Source organism: Lytechinus variegatus, chromosome 11, assembly GCF_018143015.1.
Source record: "Lytechinus variegatus isolate NC3 chromosome 11, Lvar_3.0, whole genome shotgun sequence".
Lineage (NCBI taxonomy): Eukaryota > Metazoa > Echinodermata > Echinoidea > Temnopleuroida > Toxopneustidae > Lytechinus > Lytechinus variegatus.
The window spans coordinates 19,105,021-19,128,605 of NC_054750.1; the positions used below are offsets into that span (position 1 = coordinate 19,105,021).

The following is a 23,585-nucleotide window of genomic DNA, read 5'->3' on the forward strand; positions in this document are numbered from 1 at the left end:
TCAGAATAACCGGATTACGAAGGTTCTCCTTGTTTAACATGTTTAATCAATGTACTTATAATGGATGAGGGAGGGGCTATGGGTAACGTAAACAGGTTTAGTTAAACATCTATTTGAGTCACCGAGGAGACATTACGTATTAATATGGACAATTCTTGAACGTTCGAACGTAGCCCCAAGAGATAAGGCATTTTTTTTTAGTTTATAAGAGTGTGAAGTAAAGCCGTTAAATCATGTAATTTGAAAAATAATAAAAAAAGGCACATATATCTTATGAGCAGTCATCCTTCATTGTCTACTTTTTTCCTCTTTTCTCCTCCTTCTTGTCGTTCTTGTTCTAGTTGTTGTTCTTCTACATGTTCTTCCTCTTCTTGTTCTTATTCTACTTCTTTTTTATCTTCTTCTACATCAACTTTTTTAAATGTAGGGAATTCTTCATTCAACCTTAATCATTCCCATTTCTTCCTAATTTATTTTTCGCTTGTTATTTTTTATTCCTTCCCCTTCCCTTCTCATTTACATAAAAATAAATAGGCTTAAATAGGGCCTATATATAAAGGCCTAAACATATGCATGCAATGCAATATTAAATTTCTACAGTATTCATGTTCAAAAATGAAAAAAAAAACACAAATAACATAAACAAACTGTATGTATGATGACCTGGGGAGCGTTTCACGAAAGGACTTGTCGGACGTTTCATCCGACAAGTCCTGTTTTATCCGACAGTTACTATAGTAACAGTGCTTCTCAACCAATCAGAATCCAGGAAAGCTGTCAGATCTAACAACTTGTCGGACAAAAATATTGATGAAACGCCTCCAGATAGGAATAGCCCAACAATTATCCCAAATGGAAATTAGACAAATTGGAAATAAGACCAAGTGGCATGTAGACGAAATGAATGTTAGACTATCAGGATATTAGACGAAGTGCAAACCGAAGTGGAAATTAGCCGAAAAGGAAATTAGACTAACAGTAATATAGACCAAATTAAAAATATACCAAGTGAGGATTAGACCATCAGGTATTAGACCAACTAGTATTAGACTTACTGGCATTAGACCAATGACGATTAGCCCAACTGGGCATTAGACAAATCGTCTATTATGCTTTTCACATTGCATTTCCTTAAACCCATACTATCCTTAACCCCATACTATCTTTTTTTTTCGATTCACACTGTCTTTCTTAACCCCATACTATCCTTTTTTCGATTCACACTGTCTTTCTTAACCCCATACTTACTGCTCAACCGTGGTTAATGCCTTAACCCCGGACCGTCTCCCTCAGCTCATGAATACTGCATGGTTTTACCATACAGGGCGTGATTAACGTGCAATTCGACTACTGTGATTGGTTAATGCTTAGCCCCACTTTCCTTAGCCCTGTTTCGTTTTCACACTGCATCTCTTCGCACCGCAATTGTGGTGCTAGCACCACAATAAGCCGGCTAACCTTGCTTTTTTTGCAGGGCCAGATAGTAACGTACTATTTACCGTGCTAGCCCAATTTGCTACAACGTAGTGTGAAAACGAAGTGGGCTAAGCTTAACCCCGGGAAATTGGTGGGGCTAAGACCCCCCTTAGCCCCACCAATTTAGGACAAAAAGTCCAGTGTGAAAAGCATATATTAGACCCAGTAGACCAATTAGCTGTTATAGGCCAAGTGGTCATTAAACTAATTTGCTATTAGACCAAGTGGTCTTTAGAGCAAATGAGAATTGGATTTAGCCCAAGTACATGCAGTTAGCCCATCTGAAGATTAAACAAAGTGACATTAGACCAACCGTTAGTAAACCCTGACCGCCTGTGAAAATTTTAAATACACCCCTAAGTTCCAGCTACATAGACGATGTGACGTCGAGACCCTTCTTCAAAAAGGTTAACACGGACGTGGTAGTGGTCTTTATTCAAGACGCTATAAAATTGCGAATTGACAGCGGTTACGCGCGTTAAAATCACGGGGAAAAAAATCGCTCCCCTCCCGTGCTGTGACCCACGGTACGCCGCTGACCACCTACATCATGCACCTATGGATCATTTTGTGTGGCTTTGAAAAAAAAACATTTGAAGACATCATTCCGTTATACTGAAGACACCATATCAGTGACCATGTGTGTTATTTCTTCTTCATTTACACACTCCGCTTTCTCCTTTTCGTTCGACATTTGCTCACTTTGTTTCTTTACTCTATGTTTGCATCCAATGAAAACGTCCATGATAAAACGGTCTTTGACGAAACACTTTTGGTAAACGGGAACTAGAATGCAAAACGACGCACAAACGACGTAAACCCCAATGCAGGTGTAGAAAGCCACGTCGTAAGAACCAGTCTGATCTACGCTCTCACCTGCAAGAAGAAAAAAGAGGAATGATAATTTATTGGTTATAGTTCGGTGATTCGGTCACAGATACCATTAAGGATTGGTACGAACGATATACGAACGACTTATAGACCATTAAAAAGATCTTTTAATAAAAGGCCGTACGAAACTACTATTCGCAAGTTAGCAGCCAATGCTGCACTCCGCACGCCATTGATAACAGCTGTTTTACGGATTTCTAAACGAACCTCATAAAATAGAAAGCTGGTGCACAAATTTACAGAGACGGCTGTTTTCGACCCAAGGGGGGGGGGGCAGTCAAATGTATTGCTGTAAACATGCGTGACCAAATTACTTCCAAACACCCCCTGAACGAGTTTTTCTGTGTGCAAAAGAGCCCCCTAAACAAGTTTTTCGCGGGCTTCATTTACACATTTATTTGGCCCCTAAACAAGTTGTCGCCACTGAATATGTACCCTAAACAAGTTTTGTGTACGTGCTTACAAGATGAACAATTGAAAAAAAAATCTCCGTGGGTATTGCATGCCCTCAGTGCAGTAATAGGGTAAAATACCACGAACAATATAGTAGGACCCGAACACTTTTCAAAAACGAGGAGGAAAAGGTCCCGGCGAAAAAGCTTGGGGAAAAAACACGCCTGGCTAGTCTTAAAAAAAAAACTTTGGAAAAAACATACCCTTAATGCGTTTGACCAGTCTTTAAAACCAAACTTAAAAAAAAAATCGGTATTTTGATACCATTAAAGGCCTGGTCACACCGCACGAATGTTGTTGGAGCGGTCGTGGAGCGGAGAGAAAAAATCATCACCGCTCGCTACCGTTCACCATTTTTGATTTCGATTGTTTTTTTTCGATTTTTGTTATCGATTTTTTTCTCCAATTTTGTGAGCGAAATTCGACCCTCTCTCCCTACCGCTCCACGACCGCTCCAACAACGCTCGGGCGGTGTGACCAGCCTTTGACGAGTGAACGCGCAGTCCGCGTCCAAAACTAAAAAAACGCCCCTTTAAATGCGTTTTTTGGGGTCAGGCATGTGTACAGCAGCAATATATTTGACTCCCCCAGGGGGTTTATGACTTGCTGAACGGCCATCATAGCGAAATGTGACTGTGCCATTATTCCATGGTCTTGTCCTAAACTTTATTTAACGTCCTTCGTGAGGCAGCCATACGAATGTCGCAAGAACATCGTAAGAACCATGCGAGATTTTGTATGGTCGAGAGAGTTTTGAAACCCTCCATTATTACCATGATCGTAAGAACGCAGTGCTCCAAAGAGGATTGCAAATATTTTTTAAAAAAATATCTTATGAAAGACGTACCTAGGAGAGAGGCTAAGATGAATCCAGCTCCATGGAAGAAGGCGATAACTGGTAAGGCATGAGTTCCTATAGAAACACCGAAGGTATTGTTGGAAACTGAAAACGGAAGACTGTCGCATACACTCATCACCGTTGCACCCAATGCTGCATTAAAAATAAAACAAGTGGAACAGTCTTGCCTACATTACACGATTCGATATAGCAGCAGTGCCAACTTTGAAAACAGCTATTGAATAAATATTCACCAAAAAAAAACAGTTATATGATAATGAAATACTATATCCATTGACCCAAAATGACATTTGACCATGATGATCTGATCTAAGAATTATGTGCAAAACAACCATTTATACTTGATTACACTTATGTCTAAGTTTTATGAGATAGACACAAACTTTCCAAGTTACGATGGTAATTCAACAAATACCCCCAACAGGGCCAAAGTTCATTGACCCTATAAAATGACCTTTGACTTTGGTCGTGTGACCCGAAACCAAGGAAGGATGTTAAGTAATACTTGATTACCTATATGTCCAAGTTTCATGAACTCGGTCCTTGCACTTTTTAAGTTGTTATCATGTCATTTCAACACTAAAACTTGATGTTCACGGCGCGCCGTCCGAAAAGCGGCGCCTATAGTCTCGCTCTGCTATGCAGGCGAGACAAAAATTATAAATGAACATACGGTGTTATGATCGATGAAACACCATAATAAAAGTTTATATTAAAAAACCCATCGTTATCCATGTTCCACCACAAAAACTGTTGCGCTGATTTGTATAACCTACACTGAAACGATCGAGGGCCACCTAAGTCAACCAGCAATGATTTTTTTTAATATAAGTTAGAAAATATTAGATTTATTTATAATTTGTTGTAGCCCTGCATGTAATCCTACCTTAATTCTTCCTTTTCTTAAAAAAAATGTACGGAAGTTACGAAAGTCTCCTGTCAACTACTTGCATGGTCTGACTCCTGCCCCGTTAGGAAATACAAGCTATCACTAACCTGCCGTCATCACCAATAAAGCGACGAGTTGATGCACCCATAGGAATGCAAATAGTATACCAGTTCCGATGAAACTGGAGATTGGGAAGAAGCCAATTTTAGGAAAAGGTGCCATGTCTGCAAACAGGACTAGCAGTATTTTACCGATCATAACGGAGATGCTCATGACCATGACGGCCTGTGTTCCTTGCTCTGCCGTGTGCCCGATAGAAATCACGAAGTTTACCTGATAATTGAAGAATAACCATTATCACTTTGATATACTGCTGCTACATACACTTCTTCTTCCATGTCTACTTCTAGTCTTAATCAGTGTGATACTACTACTACTACTACGACGACGACGGTGACGACGAATTAGCAGTCTGTAACACATACAGAGTGAGGCACAATGCAATAATCTTTACGGTATGGCAGTACGCTATTCAGATATGGATTACTATGGTAAATATCTAGGTATGTGAGTGACAAATTAGTCTGAAAAGTACAGGCAATACCCATCTAAAGGTTTGAAAATATGATGACACTAGTAACTGGAAAGACGTTGTTAATTTTGAATCTTGGACAAACTAATTAACTGCCATTATCATTTTTATTGATCTCATTTTAAGACCTAGCTGTTGAACCCACTACGGTACCTATATATCAGTGTATATCAACTACTGCCTGAATGTGTTAATACAAACATAAAGAAATAAACATGGCAGAAAACTAAATACTTGTCCCGCTTACGTCAACATTGTACAAGCTCCTAGAGCACATCATGTGCAAGCAAAGGCCATTGGTGACATTACGCCAACGTCTCTAAATCAAGGGTTTCGATTTGATTACTAATTTCCTACCACCATGACCACGGTATACGACCCTATGTTGGCCGTCGATAGGACAAAGCACGTCAGTATTGATAATAATGAATTTCGATGGCGCCCCCAAAGCAAATCACCACCAAAGTTTCCCACTGAAAGATCAGTGACCCTCTGCACCAATGTCAGTAGGAGATGTCCGCAAATAATCCTCGCGACCGATAGGGGATTGGCATCAATCTGCACCGGTTCATTTTTTTTTACCTGGTATCCAGCAGGGCACAATCCTCGACCCGTTGGTCTTCCTTTAATGATTACAACCCAGCGTTAGAAATAGTCTAACCGCTGATGACGGATTACTTTACAGACAGATCGATCAGCTCGCTAAGATATTGCCTTATAAACTGGATAAGAGAGTTGAAACATGGGACATATCATTCAAGTCCCAACAAATATAAGTCCAAAACTTTATCACCAAATAGCACAAGAACACTTTCTTCGTTAAGATCTCGGAATGGCGCGAACGTAGGTTTGGAACCTATCTATTCCAGGCACCAACCTCCCAAATAATAGCAATCTTCACTTATGCTGCAGACTGTCTTCGTTAGCCCCCTCTCTCCCGTTACATTATACCACAATTACAGGCCATCCTGTGCATCTTAAGATAACTACACTGTTTACTTCGGCCACTATTCAGCTACTACTACTACTACTACACTGCTACTACGAGGACGACGACGACAACCGCCACTACTTCTAATATTTCTACAACTTATACTATTACTATTACTACTACTTCTTCTGCTACTACTACGTACTGTCCATCACCACCACCATAACAAAAGCTACTGCTACAAATACTCACGTGCCCAATTACATGAATAAGGTCACCATAGTTTAGTCTGTCGGAACTTGGATCTTACTTTGCACTCTGTCATGTGATTATATTGACGCCCAATGGACAGTCTGGTTAATTTCAAACTAATGAAACTATGGTGCCTTAACTAAAGCGACATGAATCAGCATCACATCAGCGCCACAAAGCTCACCAAGAACGTTATTGTGACTGTTATAAACCGACTTTCCATTATCGTCAGGAGCTCATTTATGTTCATGCAGTGCGTCTAAAAAAATAAACTACACACTTTTAAAATTGCTGTCAAATAAAACATATATCACTTTGGGGTAAAAGACCTCTATAACATAAATATGGAAAGCCGATAAAGCCGACTTTCAAATTACACCAAAAAGTTGGAAAGCAATTCATGCGTGAGTGAGCAGTACCCACAAAAACAAAGAATATCAAAATTAGGCTGGGCAGGAATTAACCATTTCAAAAGTATAAAGTTGTTTTAGACGCACTTTCCTTGAGTCACAACATACGAATATGTGATGCCATGATTAAGTTCTCCAGGGTCCCGTAACACAAAGGTTAGCGATTGATCGTACGCTTGATTTTCATTTGTATATTGTGAATTGCAATCAATGGAATCAATCGCAGAAAAATGTTCTAAGATCATTGCTAAGTTTTGTTTTACGGGCCCCAGGTGTCTCGATCTGGACATTTCTTTAGGGCTTGTCCCAACGTACAACAGTTTCGCAAAGACAGAACACTTCAGAGATAATATTTGCTGAGCTTTCTCGCGCCATATCTGAACAAAGCTTCTGTCTCACCAGTTGTATGACCAAAAAGGAGTTCACAAGACCATATCCGAATACAGTAAATGAGAGCAATAAGACATCTGGATACAATAGAGTACGAAGAATGCTGTAAATGGGATTATGATGCGAGTCGCTTTCTTGATACGTTAGAACTTTGATATCCGATGCTCGCCGCTCGCCTTTCCTCAAGGTGTTGTTAAAATCATCAGACCCAGTAATGATGTCGTCCGTTTCTGGGGATATTTCATGCCTCGGAGAATCGTTTTGAATTTCGATACCCTCGCTTTGATTATCATCAGCAATATCCTCTTTCGAAGAAGCGATCTCGGAGTATTTCATCGTTCCAATTCCGGACGCCGAACCTGTATTGTCTTCCGTGTCGGATTTAGACGGCGGTTTCAAAACCAGAAAACTTAAAGGTATGCAGACGACCCCGATCAACGATCCCATAATTCTTAGCATGTTCCTCCATCCATATCGTGTCTGCAGAAAGTAGGTCAAAGGTCCAAGGGAAAACACGCCTGTAAAATAAAAAAAAAAAAATATATATATATAAAAAAAACCAATGAAAATTTTCAGGAGAACATCAAAGTCAGCGCTGTGAGCTTACATAATTAAGTATTTTTTTATATTGCGGTACAACTAGAAGATACGTCCATCTAAATTTAGGGCCATTACGTCGGTGGGGACTGACGGGATGGCACCGTAACAGCGGCTTTGTTCGGATGGGTTGTTGCTAATTTTGTAGTTAATTTTTTCATGGTGATTTTTTTTTTTTTATAAAAGTCAAAGAAAAATTATTAGGGTTGTGGGCCTCGATTTTGACAAATAGCAGAGGCGAGGAGCTTATGAATCCGTGCTGACTATATCAATCGTATAGTCTTCTTTTACATGCGCACGGATCCTGCACGGAATAACGTTTGACTCCACATGGGCATCTAGGGATATAATTACCAAGATTCGTGTTAGCCATGGGTATGACTGTGGCTCTGGTTGAATTCTTGAGGGGGTAATAGGCGAGGATGAGATTGAAGCAACCAAATAACGTCATCCCGGATCCAAGGCCAAAGGCTAAGCTGAACGAGAAGTACATCGGTGAAAGGGATGGCATGAATGACGTCACAATGATGCCAACCGATGAGATCGCCGATCCTGTCGCGACGATAGCACGATGTTCAAAGCGTTCAAGCAGAAGATTGGTTAGGGGAGAGCAGAGACAGCAAAAGCCGAAGGGTATAGAACCAACCCATGCTGTGGAAGTAACAAAATAATGGGAACACGTGGGTGGGGTGTGTATTTAATCACGCATGTCCATACAAAGTTATATCTTTGATGGGGTAGCTATAGGGGTGTGTAATATACAACTTATAAGGTTGTTTTGTTATCTGATTAGTTTAAATAGAGTCACGGGATATCTAATGTCGTGCACTATTACATTTTACAAAAGTTTTGTAAAATTATACATTTGTAATTCCCTAAAGATTTTTCTACATTTTAACATTGGTATAGATCCTTTTAAGCAAATTACGATATAACTGTCGAAAAATATTTCCGCTTGAGTGAGCACCACTTGCTTTTGAAAAGTTAGTCTAAAATGATTTGCGCAGAACTTTGAAATAGTTATGCGAATAAAAAAAGACCTTAATGATGAAGAACAAATGGCATTTAGCTAGTAAAATCGATTTGAAGATATTTTTACTCTTTTTAACTTCTTTTCTTGCCCAAAACACTTCGAAGAGTGCATTGCGCCCCATCCCACTCCCCCACACACCAGGGCCATTGAAACGATATTTGTTTTACACTGAGCTATGATTTACATGAAATGGCTTAGGCTTGATTTTCATTTTGTTTATCATTGTCAAGCTTGGGAAAAGTGTGGAGAAACAAGTACTAAATGAAAAATGAAACGTAAACCCAAAACCTTAGTGAAAAAATGCTGGAGATGTCTGATAATAAACTTTTGTTCAGATTAACTTATGTCCTCAGATCAAGCTGCAAAAAAATGGTAAAGGTTGTGCTTACTAAGTGTTGACATTTTAATTTGGGTGGCAAAATTGTTACAAAATGCTTGAATGTATCCGTTTTATTCAATTGACTAACAGTGCAAGGGAAATGTATGATAATGATTTTGCAGGGTAAGTTCGATTTCGCCCTTTCCCCTTGACACAGCGTGAAAAACGAGCATTTCTGCGCAAACAGATTTCTGCAACAGTGCTCACTCAATTGTAACATTCTCTCAAAACTTTTACTTTCTTTAGAAAAATGAGACCCAAACCCAAGATTATATGTAAAAAAAGTACCCACATGTTGTATATTTTTTAATTCCCAGGGCTTTTTCAAAGTGTAAACTTTTTTTTTGATACGCACTGTATAGCATCTAGCTTATACCGCACTCTCTGACGTACATGTATAGTATATAGATGATGCTTGGGTAACATGGGTAAGTTGGGTTAGAGTGTGATGTGCATAAAGTAACTTTGCCATGGCTTAGACCATGTAGACCAGGGAAATGGGATCGAGTAACTCCAATTTCGCTGGTTCTTATCCATTCTAAAACATTTCGCAACTCTGCATTGACGACATCAACAAGAACATTTGGATCTCTGTGTGAAAAGAATAAGTTAGTATCATCTGCGAATAAAATGAATGACAGTAAATCGGAGGATTTATGAAAATCATTTATATAAAGGATGAACAACAAAGGGCCTAAAAGACTCCCTTGCGGAACACTACAAGTAGTATTTCTAAAATCACATTCTTGCTCATTTGAATTAAAGGTTGCTATAGAGGCAAATTACATTGAACATTACAACTTTTAGATTGGATAATAGACTTGTAAAACAGGGACAAAATCGACTTATATCCAAATGGATATTCGTGATTGTGGTAGCAAGGTACCTGTATTCCTTGACCTGGTCAATGGGCTTTCCATGTATTTCGAGTGGCATGTGTTCAGTAACATTTCTTTTAAAGTCAATGATTATTTATTTCGTTTTCCTACATTTAAAAGCAAATGATGAGTGTCGCACCATTTGACGAAATGTGATACTTCTGAGAAGTAGCGGTTTGTGTCCACGGAAAGAAACCCAGATATTACAGTATCATCAGCGTACTTAATTATTAATCATTTGTTATTTGTGCTAACACAGTCGCTTGTATATATTGAGAACAGGGCCGGGGAAAGAACACATCCTTGGGGCACCCCGATATTAACTGAACTAACACCTGGGGCCCGTTGTATAAAACCCTTTACCTAAGAAAACTCAGGTTGTTTTTACCGCAGTTTTTGCCCTGTGTTTAAGTCAATGGCAGAAATCAGACTAACCTTAGTTTTCAGTTTTTACCAGAGTTTTCTCAGGTAAAAAGTTTTGTGCAACAGGCCCCTGATTTTATCTGTCCAACTTTAACCATTTGTGGTCGGTCGGTTCAGCAAAAAGTCAAGAAGCAGAAGTGATAATATTGTGGATAAACATTATATTCATCTAGTTTCTAAAATAGCAGATGTGGAACCAAAGAGCATAATGCACTTGAAAAATAGATAAATGTCGATCTCACATACGTTTTAGCCTTGTATAAATGAGAGAATATTTTGTGTAAGCGCAGTAGAACTGCATCTTTTACTCCCCTGTTTGATCTATAGGCAAACTGTAATGGATCTAAATGAACCTCTGTTTGTTTTAACAGATATTTTAACATCAGTTTCTCGAAACATTTCATTATACGGCATGTTCACGCAATCGGTCTATAATCATTCATAATCAACCGGGTTCTTGACTTTTGGAATAGGAACTATGGATGATGTTTTCCAAAGTTCCGGAATAACTCCACAATCGAGGGCGATTTGAAACAGTTGTCTGAAAAATACTAGCGAGCTGGTCTTTACATGTTTTCAAAACTTTATTCGGGATACAATCTGCATCGGGTTAACCTTTACATGACCTAACGACACTCTTACGTCATGTTCCGTCAAAACAGTTCAATTGCTTTCGTATTCATCCATCTTTTTTCCTTTTAATTTCCTAACTAGTTCGTTGTTCTCAAACGAAAATCTTTCCTATCGAATCTGCAATAAAATTCATTTAGATTGTCTGCAAAAGATTGACACATAGGGTCATGCAGTTTTCGGGTCATTATCCGTGAAACTTCTTTCAGTCTTTTCTTATACACACCTTTGCACCATTTGACCTTTTCTTTGATTAGTTTTTGGATATTCTTTACTTCAACCCGAATACAGGAGCATAATGCACTATTCATTTAAGTCTCTCAGTTCTTTTGATACCCAGGGTATATTGTTTGGGTAGTTTTTCGATGACTTGCAGGCAGGAGCGGAAATCTCTCTCAAAAGGTAGGGGGACAAGTGGCTGGAAAAATTGACAGGCACAAAAAAAGATTATCATCCCAGGGGTAAGGTCATTTCGTCCTAAAATACATGTTTTATTTCGATTTGAATGATGTATTTCTTACCATCATAAAAGACCACAAATAATAAGGGGGACATTTGATATTGTGTCCCCCTACTATTTTGAGTAGGGGGGACACGTCCCCCCCCCCCGGGATTTGTACAAATGAAAATGATATTTTATCGTGGGGGCGTCGAGGTCTCTCTCAATCATAATGACCTAGGTTTGCGTGTTTTCCTTCGGCAAGAGATCTACCTACATTGCGCTGCACTCAACCCAGGTTTTGTGAATGGGTACCCAGTAGGAGTACGTCCTCTGAATGCACTAAGCGCTAGAAGGCTGCCTGAGCTAAGCTGCGCCTCGGAAGAATGGTAATTTAGGCTGGTATGTAGTTGTACTCCTGTGTCATGTCCTGTCTCTGTCGTCTTGTCTTATATGTCTTGTCATCCCCTCTCTCTGTTTTTTTCTTCTGTCTTGCGCAAGATATTCTTACAACGAAGACCTCTTTGTGTGAAAAGCTCTGCATTTGTTCAGTAATTATGTTTGCATCAATAATGATTTCTTTTGTTCTCTTTTTCTTTCCTGTAATACATGCATGTTCGCATATAAGAATAAGTCAACAATAATTTCTTCATTTCCAAAAAGGGGGATCCACACTTTACAAGCTTTGCTTTTTGGTGGATCCCATTATGCTCCATATTATACTGTTTTCTTTTTGTCTGTTTTATGAAGAAAGAATGCCCTTCTGTAAAATTGTGCTTGATTTGTATTGCTTTATATTACTTTTTTATGTTTTGAATGGAAATGAAATAAAAGAATTGAATTGAATTGAATTATAATGCATGCACGGTGAAAAAAACATTATTGGGTAATTTTTACCGCCCGCTTAGGGTGATTGTGTGTCCAACAAATTTGGGGCAGTATTTTACCCAATGCAGAAAGCATAATGTCCAGTAGGATAAAGAGCAGCAATTACTTTAATATGGGCAAAATTTATATCAGACTGGATAAATGATAATCCCAAAAAGAAATGCCCAATGTTGGTTGGACACATAGTTGCCCTCGTCGAGTTCTTTTGCCCGATTTTTTTTTTAGTTTGCTTGATATACATATACATACGTGAATTTAGTTATGATATATACTTCTTGAAATTTGAAAATGGACTTGAACTTGCTTTGGTTGGTTGGATGGATGGACTGCACTAGTTGGTTGGATGGGTTTGTTTGGTTGGATGGATGGGCTTGATATGGTTGGTTGGGCTTGTTTGGTTGGTTGGATGGGATTGATATTGTTGGTTGGTTGGGCTTGTTTGGTTGGATGTGCTTGTTATGGGGGTCTAATCTGATTAATGGGGTTTTTTCTTATATCGGTTAAATTCCAACATCAGGGGAAGGGACTGTATACTAATTTTGTCCATAAAATGATCGGGAGAGGGGAGCCCGACTCCCCTAAGTCTCCTAACTTGGAAGCCCGGCTGGATGTTTACCCCTTCAAAGAAGTCACGTTCATCTCTTGAAGCCTCTACCCCAACTTATTTCACACACACGAGATAACCTTGTATTGAATACATGATCAATGGAAATAGGGGGAATCCGCACTCCAGGAAATACCTGCCCTGGAATCCCGGTTGGATGTCTTCCTTCTGGGAGGTCACGTGACCCGGTTTCCCTCTTTTAAATTGACCTCCTTGGATGAGGTCTCTACTGGTTGATTGTGGCTTGCATTATTCAGTACCTTTTTACAAAAATTGTAAATGTCGCTTTCATCTGGGAATATTCCCAGTGGCAATATAAGCTGAGTAACGGCAAGTTCATGTTTATCTGTCATTGTTCTCGCAAGAAGTGTTTATTTGAATGTTCCTACATGACACCTTTTATAGAGAAAATTACTAGTACTTTAAAGTTGTAAAATAATGTAATCGTCAGCACTATGATCATTTCAAAATGATCAAGTTCTAATATTTGCTGCTTTAAGTACAGAGTTGAACAACAATGTCCAAAATAGCAGTAAATTATTTAAATATCATAACCTGAACATTTTCAAGATTGCTATTTACATTTTAAACATTTGTTAAAATCATATACATTTGTAATTCCGAAGCTTCTTTATTCCGAAGGGTCGACAATCCGAAAACGAAATGAGATTCGTTGTTCCGAAGGTTCGTTAATCCGAAAACGAAATAAGGTTCGTTGTTCCGAAGGTTCGTTTATCCGAAAACGAAATGAGGTTCGTTGCTCATTTCGTTTTCGGACTAACGAACCTTCGGAATTACGAGCCTCATTTCGTTTTCGGATTAACAAACCTTCGGAATTACGAACCTCATTTCCTTTTCGGATCAACGAATCTTCGGAATTATGCCACGAACATCGAGGTATACGCAATTTCGGAATTACGAAGTGTAACCGTTAAAATAGCTGGTGGTATGCGAGCATTTGTGATATGTGAACAGACATACATACCTGTTTGGGTAACTGTACTGTTGAATTCTTCTTGGAGGGCGACGAATACAATGCTGAAGACAAGCATGAATCCAAAAGTGAGAAAGAAAAACACTGAAGTACCGGCTACGACGACCCAACCCCACCGGTCACTTAACCACCGCTTCGTAGTTTCAATCCGTGATCCCATCCTTGCTGCCATGTAAATTACCAAAATGTTCAATTTACTAGAATGTGCCGATAGTGCACCTTTTGTCTGAAAGGATTTTCTGTTACCAAAATGTGCAGTTATAACGGTAAATTGCCAAGTCCTCCTCACATCTAACCGAATTGCCTGAAATATGCCAAGCGATGGCTGGCGAAGGACATTTGGTCTCTTTGTTAATCGTTTTCAATGACAACTGATAGTATATCACATTTCCCCTTAATTCCTGTTTGGATTCGAACACCTTCTGGATCAACTTAACTTAAAGGGCAAGTTCACCCCAACAAAAAGTTGATTTGATTAAAAAGAGAAAAGTCCAACAAGCATAACACTAAAAATTTCATAAAAATCGAATGTAAAATAAGAAAGATATGGCATTTTAAAGTTTTGCTTAATTTCATGAAACAGTTTTTTTTTCACATCCTGGCTGGTATGTAAATGAGGGAACTGATGACATCACTCACTCACTATTTCTTTTGCATTTTATGAAACTGACATAATCCAATTTTTTCCTCATTGTCAAGTGATACAACGATTAATTCCCCCCTGATCATTCGGAATTAGCATTATTTAATATTACATGAGTCAGTCAAGTTGGTCCTAATTGTCAAATCTATAAAAAAAAATGAAATATTGTATAATTCGAACAATAAACAAAAACACTCATAGTTGTGCATATCACTGTTAAAAAAATAAGCGAAACTTCAAAATGTCATGACTTTCTTATTCTACATCCGATTTTGATGAAATTTTCAACACTATTCTAGTTTGATTATTCTCTTTTTATTCAAGTCATCATTTCCCAGGGGTGGACTTGACCTTTAACTTAACCATGAACTGTAAAAAAATAATGGTAATTCCACATGTTCAGGGAGAAATAAAACTTTGTTTTAGCTTACAAGGAGAAAAATAGAACATTTCATATAATAAAATACAAAGGAAACAGTGAGTGGATGACGTCATCAGTCTGCCAATTTTCATACCGATCAGGATGTGCGTAATTATATCTTAGGCATTCGTGTTTTCTTAGCAGTCAGGTAAAAAAAATCGGTAAAACATCGGTATTACTGTTATGTGAAATTAAGCGAAACTTTAAAATGTCATAACTTTCTTATTTTACATCCGATTTTAATGAAATTTTCAATAGTGCGCCATGGCCATGATGGCCAACAGGTGATTTTTTTACAACTGCAGTCTAGACAACGTAAATTAATGGAAATTGGTAATTCTCGGTTTTGGGTTAAATTTAAACGAGTTAGAAATGAGGTTGATAATTTCGGTTAGCATCTTAAAAAAACAGCACTCTATCAATGAATTAGAGAAGAATATTTGTGATGCTGGACGTACTTGAAAAACTTACAAAACACATGCAGTCTAAAAGTTTATTTTGTACTGGATTGCGTACTGAAACTGGTTGGTGTCTTGCCAGAAGAAATTTATCATGTTTATGTGGCGAATTCCTTCACACTCTATAAATCACGGAGTAAGATTCTACCCAACATGCCCAATATTGGCTAGAAAGGGAAAGTGCAAGTTTCCTGGGTACTTTGTTTACCCCATATTGGGCTATTTCAATACAACGTTGCGTAAAATTTACAAAATATTTGGCATCTTTTTACCTAAGGTACATGCATGTTCCCATTTTACCCAATATTGGGGTAAACCTTTTTTTAGAGTGAAACGAGTATTTTTTAGGACACTGGACAATAGTTATGCAACCAGGCATACAAGGCCAAACCCAGTCACCCATAGTAAGTTCCACTTTGAAACGATAACTGAGGAGTTTGTTTCTTAAGAACTCTGACGTTATGCACCATTTACCAGTAAGCACCTAAAACATATTTTCAATGTCTCTATTTCAACTGGACTCTCAATGCCTGATTGGAAATGGGCAAAAGTCAACCCTGTCTCCTAAATCGGGTGATAAAAACCTGGTAATTAACTGTAAGCCTATATTTGTCATGTTTATATTGAGTCAATATGAAAATACTGGAATAGGCTAGTACATAAACGACTATACACATACATTGTATCAAATAACATACTTATATACATACATATACCAATCTGGTTTCCGAACTCTATTTTCAACAACCACTACATTGATAATGTTGATAGATGTGAATGATTATTTACGCGTCAATATTGATCATGGGTACATTATTGGGGCCCTGTTTTTTTTTTTAAACGGGCATTCGATCTTCTTGACCATACAGCATTTTACTTGATGAATTATTGTATATAATAATAATAATAATCCGCTTTTATATAGCGCTTAATCCATCGGAACGACGTTTCTAAGCGCTTTACAGATATATTATTACCCCGGTCATCGGATTCAATCAGTCATTCCCGCACACAATGTGTGCACATCCTCCACTCCCTGGGGAGTATTCCAGTCAGTCGCCTGTGAGGCGCACACAATACTGGACAAGCTACAATGACTTTCACATCCTACCGGGTACCCATTTAGCACCTGGGTCGAGAGTGGCAAAGTGTGGATTAACGCCTTGCCAAAGGACGCCAGACCGCGGTGGGATTCGAACACACGACCCTCTGTTTACAAGGCGAGAGTCAGAACCACTACACCACGGCTCCTCCGTATAACTACGGTATCCAGGATTCTGAATTGATATGGTTTAAAAATATTGATTGGGTCCCTCCCAGAGTGTTCATGTTAATCAAAGATTTGTGATGTTGGGGTAGGCTACCTCAGCCTGAGGGATCAATTTTGGGAACCCTACTTTTTTTGTTCCTGCTGATAAAAAATATAGTGAATTAAAAGGAGGTATTTATAACAAAGTCTACCGTCTCTGTACATACGAACTTTATCCCAGGTGGAGATGGAATGTCTAAATACCCTGTAAAACGAGCAACGAAAATATTGTCAAATATTCTAAAATTAGGAAAAGGTAAATTGCTAACAGAAGATAACATAGTATTAGCACATATACAGAACTTTTACAAAAAATAATATGAAATTCTTTAGTCTAGCTGTAACTCCGCATTTGGAATAGGAATATACATGTACATATTGGAATTTACGGTAACCCGTAGAATACATGCGCAGTATCATTAGTTTCAAGATGGAAAGTTTCTTCTATAACTCGAGATTCTTTCCATTTAAATTCAATATAATCACATGTCAAAAATAATTCAGAATGGTATCAATATAACCACAAAAAGTTATGGAACAAGATAGCATCATAATAATTAGAGTAAAAATGATGGAAAATTTTGTTATATACCTGTAAAACAGCAGGCAAGTAGACGATGTTATAAAGTTGAAACTCGTGAAACGGACTGCGAAGAGTCCTTGGGCGAGACAAAAAAGAAGGCTTTGGAGCGGGCTTATTGTATAGGTTTTCCAGATCCAATGTTCACTGATTGGAACCAATCGCAATCGTCCATGTACATTATTATGTTGGTAAACAAAATGTCTGCATAAGAATATGGATGTCCGATTAGGGATTTCAAATGACCATGACAGTTCAAAGTGTCCAAACAGCTGAATTAAATATCCGATAAGGGAGTTCAAATGTCCACGTAGATCTAACATGTTCAAAGTGTCCATATAGATATCAAAGTCCGACATAAGAGAGGGTAATATCTCACTTAGGAAAACAAATGCCGTATATGGATGTCAATTATCCATAGTTTGAAATAATGATTACTAGAACATATTTTCCATCTTCCTCTTTTTCATTTTCGGTCACTCAGCTTTCCCTTTCACTTCCAGCTCTATTCATTTGTCAGACCAGGGAAGTGTTACACTTCCCTGGTCAGACAATGGATTTTCGACCCAGGCCCCTATAGACTTACAAGATAGCTGACTCCCTTGATTTTTATATTTACTTTTTTGGGGGAAGGGGCTTTGCGGCTCTAGGCCCTGTTTATTGTTGTCTTCGTCTTATTTATTCTATTTACTTTTTGTTTTTTTACATTTTATTCACTTTTCATGAAATCCCCCATGCACCCTCTGTTTTGGAACCGTTTATTGCTTGGTGGGGATATGGCACCTTTTCGTATTATCCTTTCTCTTCCAACCATTCATTCCACCTTTTCAATTTTTCCTTCTCTATATGCATGGCCCTGGGAAGCCTGCGGGGGTGGTGGGGGTGCTGAAGCACCCCAAAAATAATCCTTGGGGATGCTGCGTGTAGTATTCTTCATAGACACCACATCCGGGTTTCTGGAAGATGTGTAAAAATAAAAAAATGTAACCAAAGTGACCTTCAATTTTGCTTTTCAATTATTTCCGGACTAATTTACATTTTGTTGTGAAAAACTTTTTTTTTAATTGATATCTTTTTTTTTTGCCTTTCAAAATTCTCGGGACCAATCTGGTTCCCATTTTGTAGTGATTTTTTTTGCTTTTCAATCTACATCAGCACCCCTACTAAAAAGAACGTTCCCGGGGGGGGGGGGCCTAGCGATATGGGAATATAGACAAAGAAACACATGTCGTAAAGTGATTTTATTAACCATCAATGGGCAACATACTGTCCAGACAACTGCTGGTTAAAATCTGTCTATATTGGGTAATACAACCTAATAGTTGGGTAATAAATCTGCCCGATTGGATAATGATTGCCCAGAATATATATATTTATTGTATTCTTTCATCATACATAATTATTTACTTTTAAGTTGGTGCGCTGATTCCCTTATCAACTATCAAGTCATCTTCGTGTTGAATGTTTCTTGCCTTTCTCAAAATACTAAAGTTTATGATTTGATGAGCCTGGATAGATCAGGGAAGTGTCCCTGCTCAGATCCTGGATGTTTAATTGAGGGGGGTGAACTTGCTAGAGACAGCGCAGAAGTACATCAGTCATGTCAGTGCTGCAAACTTATAATGGAGTGAAAAGCAACGCTATTACATAACAGGATATCACAACCGATTAAGAGAGAGAGACCATGGAGCTAATAGCTCTATGGAGAGACCAATACAATTTTCATACAAGTTATAAAAGGAAATGAGCTTTCTATTTCTGTGCAATTGGAAATAATAATGATAATATATACTACATTTGGAATGAAGTTAGAAAAACGTTTTTTGTGGGGTTGCTGTCTATGCAAATTACATGTGAAGTTAGGATCCGAGTCATCAGTACCCAGTGCCTGTAATAATTGAGGGCATCCGTACAAAATGCCCATCAATCATCACCGAACACCCCGCCGAACATTCATTTATCAATCACCATTTAGGAGACAACAGATCAAACAGAAAAACAATCATTTGTTATATCATTGAATTTAATTCAAAGGTCATATATAACCAAATCAATTTCACATCAATATGTCCATCAACGTCTATAATAAAAACGTGTCTCTTGTCGGAAAAATGAAAGCTCCTTCAATTATCTCAGGGTCAACAATGTTTGATCAGATTATATTATCATTAAAACCTGCGGTTTTATTTCGAGATATTCAGCACAAAAAATAATGATATACGGAATTTCAGCATATTCAAATAACTTTGTCACGTTGGTGGAACCGTTACAATGTTCACTTCTTAAACTTGCGCTAGATTTGGACGTATAATGGTGAGATAGTCGCGTATATAAACCACTAACTTGCTTCAGTCATGCGAGTATTACAACTATTATAAGAGGGCCCAACATATTTTTAACAGAATATCGAACTATATACTGGATCAAGGAACAGATCTTGTTCGGAAATGTTTCAATGCATCCACGCCTCGCTATATCTCTTGACCAACGCCATTATGTCCCCCAGCACCTGTCATTGAAAGAAGAAAATAAATAATCGTAATCAGTGGCGTAACTACGGGGGGGGGCCATCGGCTGGCCCAAAAAGGGGAAAAGGAGGAAAAGGGGATGGAGAGAGAGAAAGAAAAAAGGAGGAAGAAAGAAAGAAAGAAAGAGAAACAAAGTGAGGGAAGAAGAAATTATTGTATATTTGATAAACTAGTAATACATGATTTTATGTTATGTTACACTCTAAAAAGTGAAGTGCTAATTTAGCACTAAATGTCCTTGTATACTGACTAGACTTTAAGTGCTGATTTTCTAGTTAAAATTTGAATGACTAAATCAGCACCCAAAGCGTAGTCACTAAAGTAATAGTGCAAGGATATCAAGTGTTAAATTAGCACTTCATTTTATAGAATGTATGTTATGTATATCATTTTATAATTACATGTGAAATGTTTTTCATAACTATATGAAAAATAATTTGCTTAAGACCCGTGTTCATCATTCCTGGTGCTCGCATTGTCTGTGTAATGAGATATATTATCCTGTTGTGCTAAAATATCCCATTATATTTTCTCGCACTTTTCTGCTTCGTGCTTGAGTTTGCATTGGTGGATTTGGGGAGATAATTATGTCTGCTCTTCATGAATTCCTAAAACAGTTCTTCAAATGTCATCTTTTTCAGGTCTGAATATAAAACAAAAAGCTCGAGATTCGCGCTCACATAATTTGGTTAGTGAAATACGTATGTTCTTGTTGAATTCCTACAAACAATCCATAGAATGTCCCTCTTCAGGTCGGAATTTCAAAAATTCTCATCTCGCGCATCGCACTTGCAATGTTTCCTGTCCACGAGTCTAAAAAGAGCCTGTGTTTAGGTGTATTTCTATTGTATTAGACATTTTAGATGGCTATGGTGAGAGGTTTGCTCTTCACGAATTCCTAAAAATAGTCCTCAAAATGTTGGGGTTAATATATACAAAAATTTCAGCTCGCGCTTCGCGCTCGCATTGTTTGTTTACTGAGACAGATACGTATCATGATTACAAAGCTTGTTTGCACTCTTACATATTAAGTGCTAATTTAGCACATAATTTCCTTATATAGTGACGGCACTTTGAGCGCAATTCAAATTTGAACGAGAAAATCAGCACTCAAGTGCAGACGCTATACATGGACAAGTGCTCGCATTATTAAGGAAATTTGTTAGATACATATTTGTGGCACAGTCCTTAAAATGTCTCTATTAGGTCAGTATATAATGTTTGGAAATCGAGCGCGCTTCGCGCACCCACTTAGTGACTAATTTTGTTTTACTGGTGCCCCCCATAACGGACCCACGGTACGCCACCAATCATATTACATTCCCTACAGTTACAGATCATCTATGTTGCATTATTTAGTCTTGTGACACGCAGTTTTTTCTTACGACAATTGCTCCTCCACTATTTTCTCCGAAGATTTTTAATGGGTGGGGATGGAAGTTTGGCTCAGATTCATCTGAGGATGAGGATTGAGGATATTTTATAGTTGAACGATGTGAATTTTTGCACTCACGCAGATAAGCAAATGAGAAAAGACGCGATGTGATAAACTCATTTAACATTTTACAATTTATAAATAAATTGAAATCTGAAATATTTCATTTCTCATAGATGTGCAGCAAGGATATATTTCTTGAGCAGGTGAAGGCGGGAAGGTCAACATGTAGTAAAAGACTAAATAATCAAGATTGTATTTTAAAAGAAAATGTGAATGCAATTCAAAGTGCTTGTAGCTCTGACTGCAAAGGACATTCAAATAATAAATAAACTGTATTGAAATTTCTTAATTATGATGATTTATAAAATCTAACATATTGAGAGTAATTCTATACGGCTCCAGCCCGTAATAATCCGTACTCATTCCTACACATAAACATTCCAAGTAGCTTACCTAAGCAAAAGGCCACTCTTTGAGTCTTTCTGAAACACTGGCACGTTTGTCCATAAACGGTACAAGCTGTAACAAAATCAAGCAAATAACAAAACACTATTGGTTTCTTAATTCAAAATTACAAAGATTGAGTCTTATATTCAACGGTGCACGATCCCCGTATGTAGAGGGCGCTTTTGGACATGGAGTTGCGTACGGCGCCAGCTGCCCGTTGACAACGCGTTGGGGGAGCGTTTCATCAATATTTTTATCCGACAAGTTGTCAGATCTGACATCTTTCCATGATTTTGATTGGCAGAGAGGCACTGTTCCTATGGTAGCTGTCGGATGAAAAGAGACTTGTTGGATAAAACGTCCGACAAGTCCTTTCATGAAACACCCCCCCCCCCTGGTCTCCTGCTGCGTGAAGTGACGTCAGCAGATATTTGACCCAATGTTGATATGGAGCAAAAAGCAGCATAGCTTATTGTACTACGCGCCTGGGATCGTGCACCTTTAAAATTGACAATATCCACTCAGTAAAATTGTCCTCGAGTAATAGATGGAATATCAGTATCTCACACAAGTAATTTATTTTTGAGGCATAGAACTTTACAACACACCCTTAGCATGCTTACCGTCCAAGAAAACACAATTTATTACGGAATAAACGATTTTAGTTACACCAATACCAATTCTATATTATCAATGTATGCAAAACGACAATAAGGTCAGTGTAGAGTACGTATCAATCAAAAACTAACACTTTGAAAAAGTCCTGGGAATTGAAAAGATACACCATTGGGATGGTTTTCATCACATATATCATTGGGTTTGGATCTTATAAAGTTTGACAGAATGTCACACTGTCTTGCGTGAGCACTGTCCATTTTTGAAAAGCTCGCAGAAATCGGTTTGCGCCCAAATCTTCATTTTCAAGCTGCGTCAAGGAAAAACGGCGAAAACGAACTGACGGTGTGGTACATTTCTCTGATTTTTATTTTTGCATTTTAGCCAATCGAAACTTACACATTTTAACATTTTGTAACAACTTTGGAACTAGGTAAGGTCAACAGTTAGCTTTTTGTGCCAACTGGCTCTGAGGACATGACTGAATGTAATCAAAAGTTTATTTCAGATATCTCCAGCATTTTTAAAAAGATTTTATCATGTAAAGTGGGTTTACATTTCACACACAGACACTGATTACACACACACACACACACATATATATATATATATAAGGGGGTCGTTGTTGCCTTGACTCACTCCCCTAAATCCCCTAACATGTTTGAACCTCCTAATAGGAGCAATAACAATGCCCTAATTAATAAAATAGAATGAAAGAAGAAAAAATCCACTTCTGTGTATAATAAGCTCCCCATGAATTATTACATATCATCACGTTATTTTCAACTTACATTTGTATTTCCTCATGTTTCTGCCTCTCTTCTCTGCGTACAGCATGTCGGTCATGACAGGATCGCGCTTCATAAACTCGAGTTCGAATTCATTGTCTTCTTCGTCGTCGAGATCGGTGAAAGCACTCACAGCGACCACAGCAACGACCACCAGAAAGAACAGTGAGATGAGAGATTTCCGAGCCATCCTTTAAAAGAAAATGATATTGATATCTTTTGATGACTTGATTTATCTTTAAAGGGAATTTAAGATTCTGTTGCTTGCTTTTCATAGTATTCTTGGATCAGCTCCAAAATACAGTCTTTCATTTATCAATTTCTACAGACAAATTAGGTCTTTGTGCTCA

The 23,585-nt window shown here is 38.1% G+C and overlaps 1 protein-coding gene across 2 annotated transcripts; it reads right to left on the reverse strand.

Annotated features, from left to right (window-relative positions):
- Positions 1-1,556: 1,556 nt before the first annotated feature.
- On the reverse strand, positions 1,557-17,691 carry LOC121424488 (monocarboxylate transporter 12-B-like). Of its 2 annotated transcripts, XM_041620194.1 has the most exons (7): positions 17,432-17,691; positions 14,000-14,173; positions 8,095-8,391; positions 7,153-7,661; positions 4,676-4,901; positions 3,668-3,811; positions 1,557-2,352 (listed from the first exon to the last, which is right to left on the reverse strand). In XM_041620194.1, the coding sequence occupies exons 2-7, from the start codon at positions 14,166-14,168 to the stop codon at positions 2,087-2,089; spliced, it is 1,611 nt and encodes a 536-aa protein (XP_041476128.1). In that variant the 5' UTR covers positions 14,169-14,173; positions 17,432-17,691; the 3' UTR covers positions 1,557-2,086. The 2 variants fall into 2 exon arrangements, with proteins under 2 accessions (XP_041476128.1, XP_041476129.1); XM_041620195.1 differs by lacking the exon at positions 14,000-14,173 and having other exon boundaries at positions 17,432-17,688.
- Positions 17,692-23,585: the final 5,894 nt, after the last annotated feature.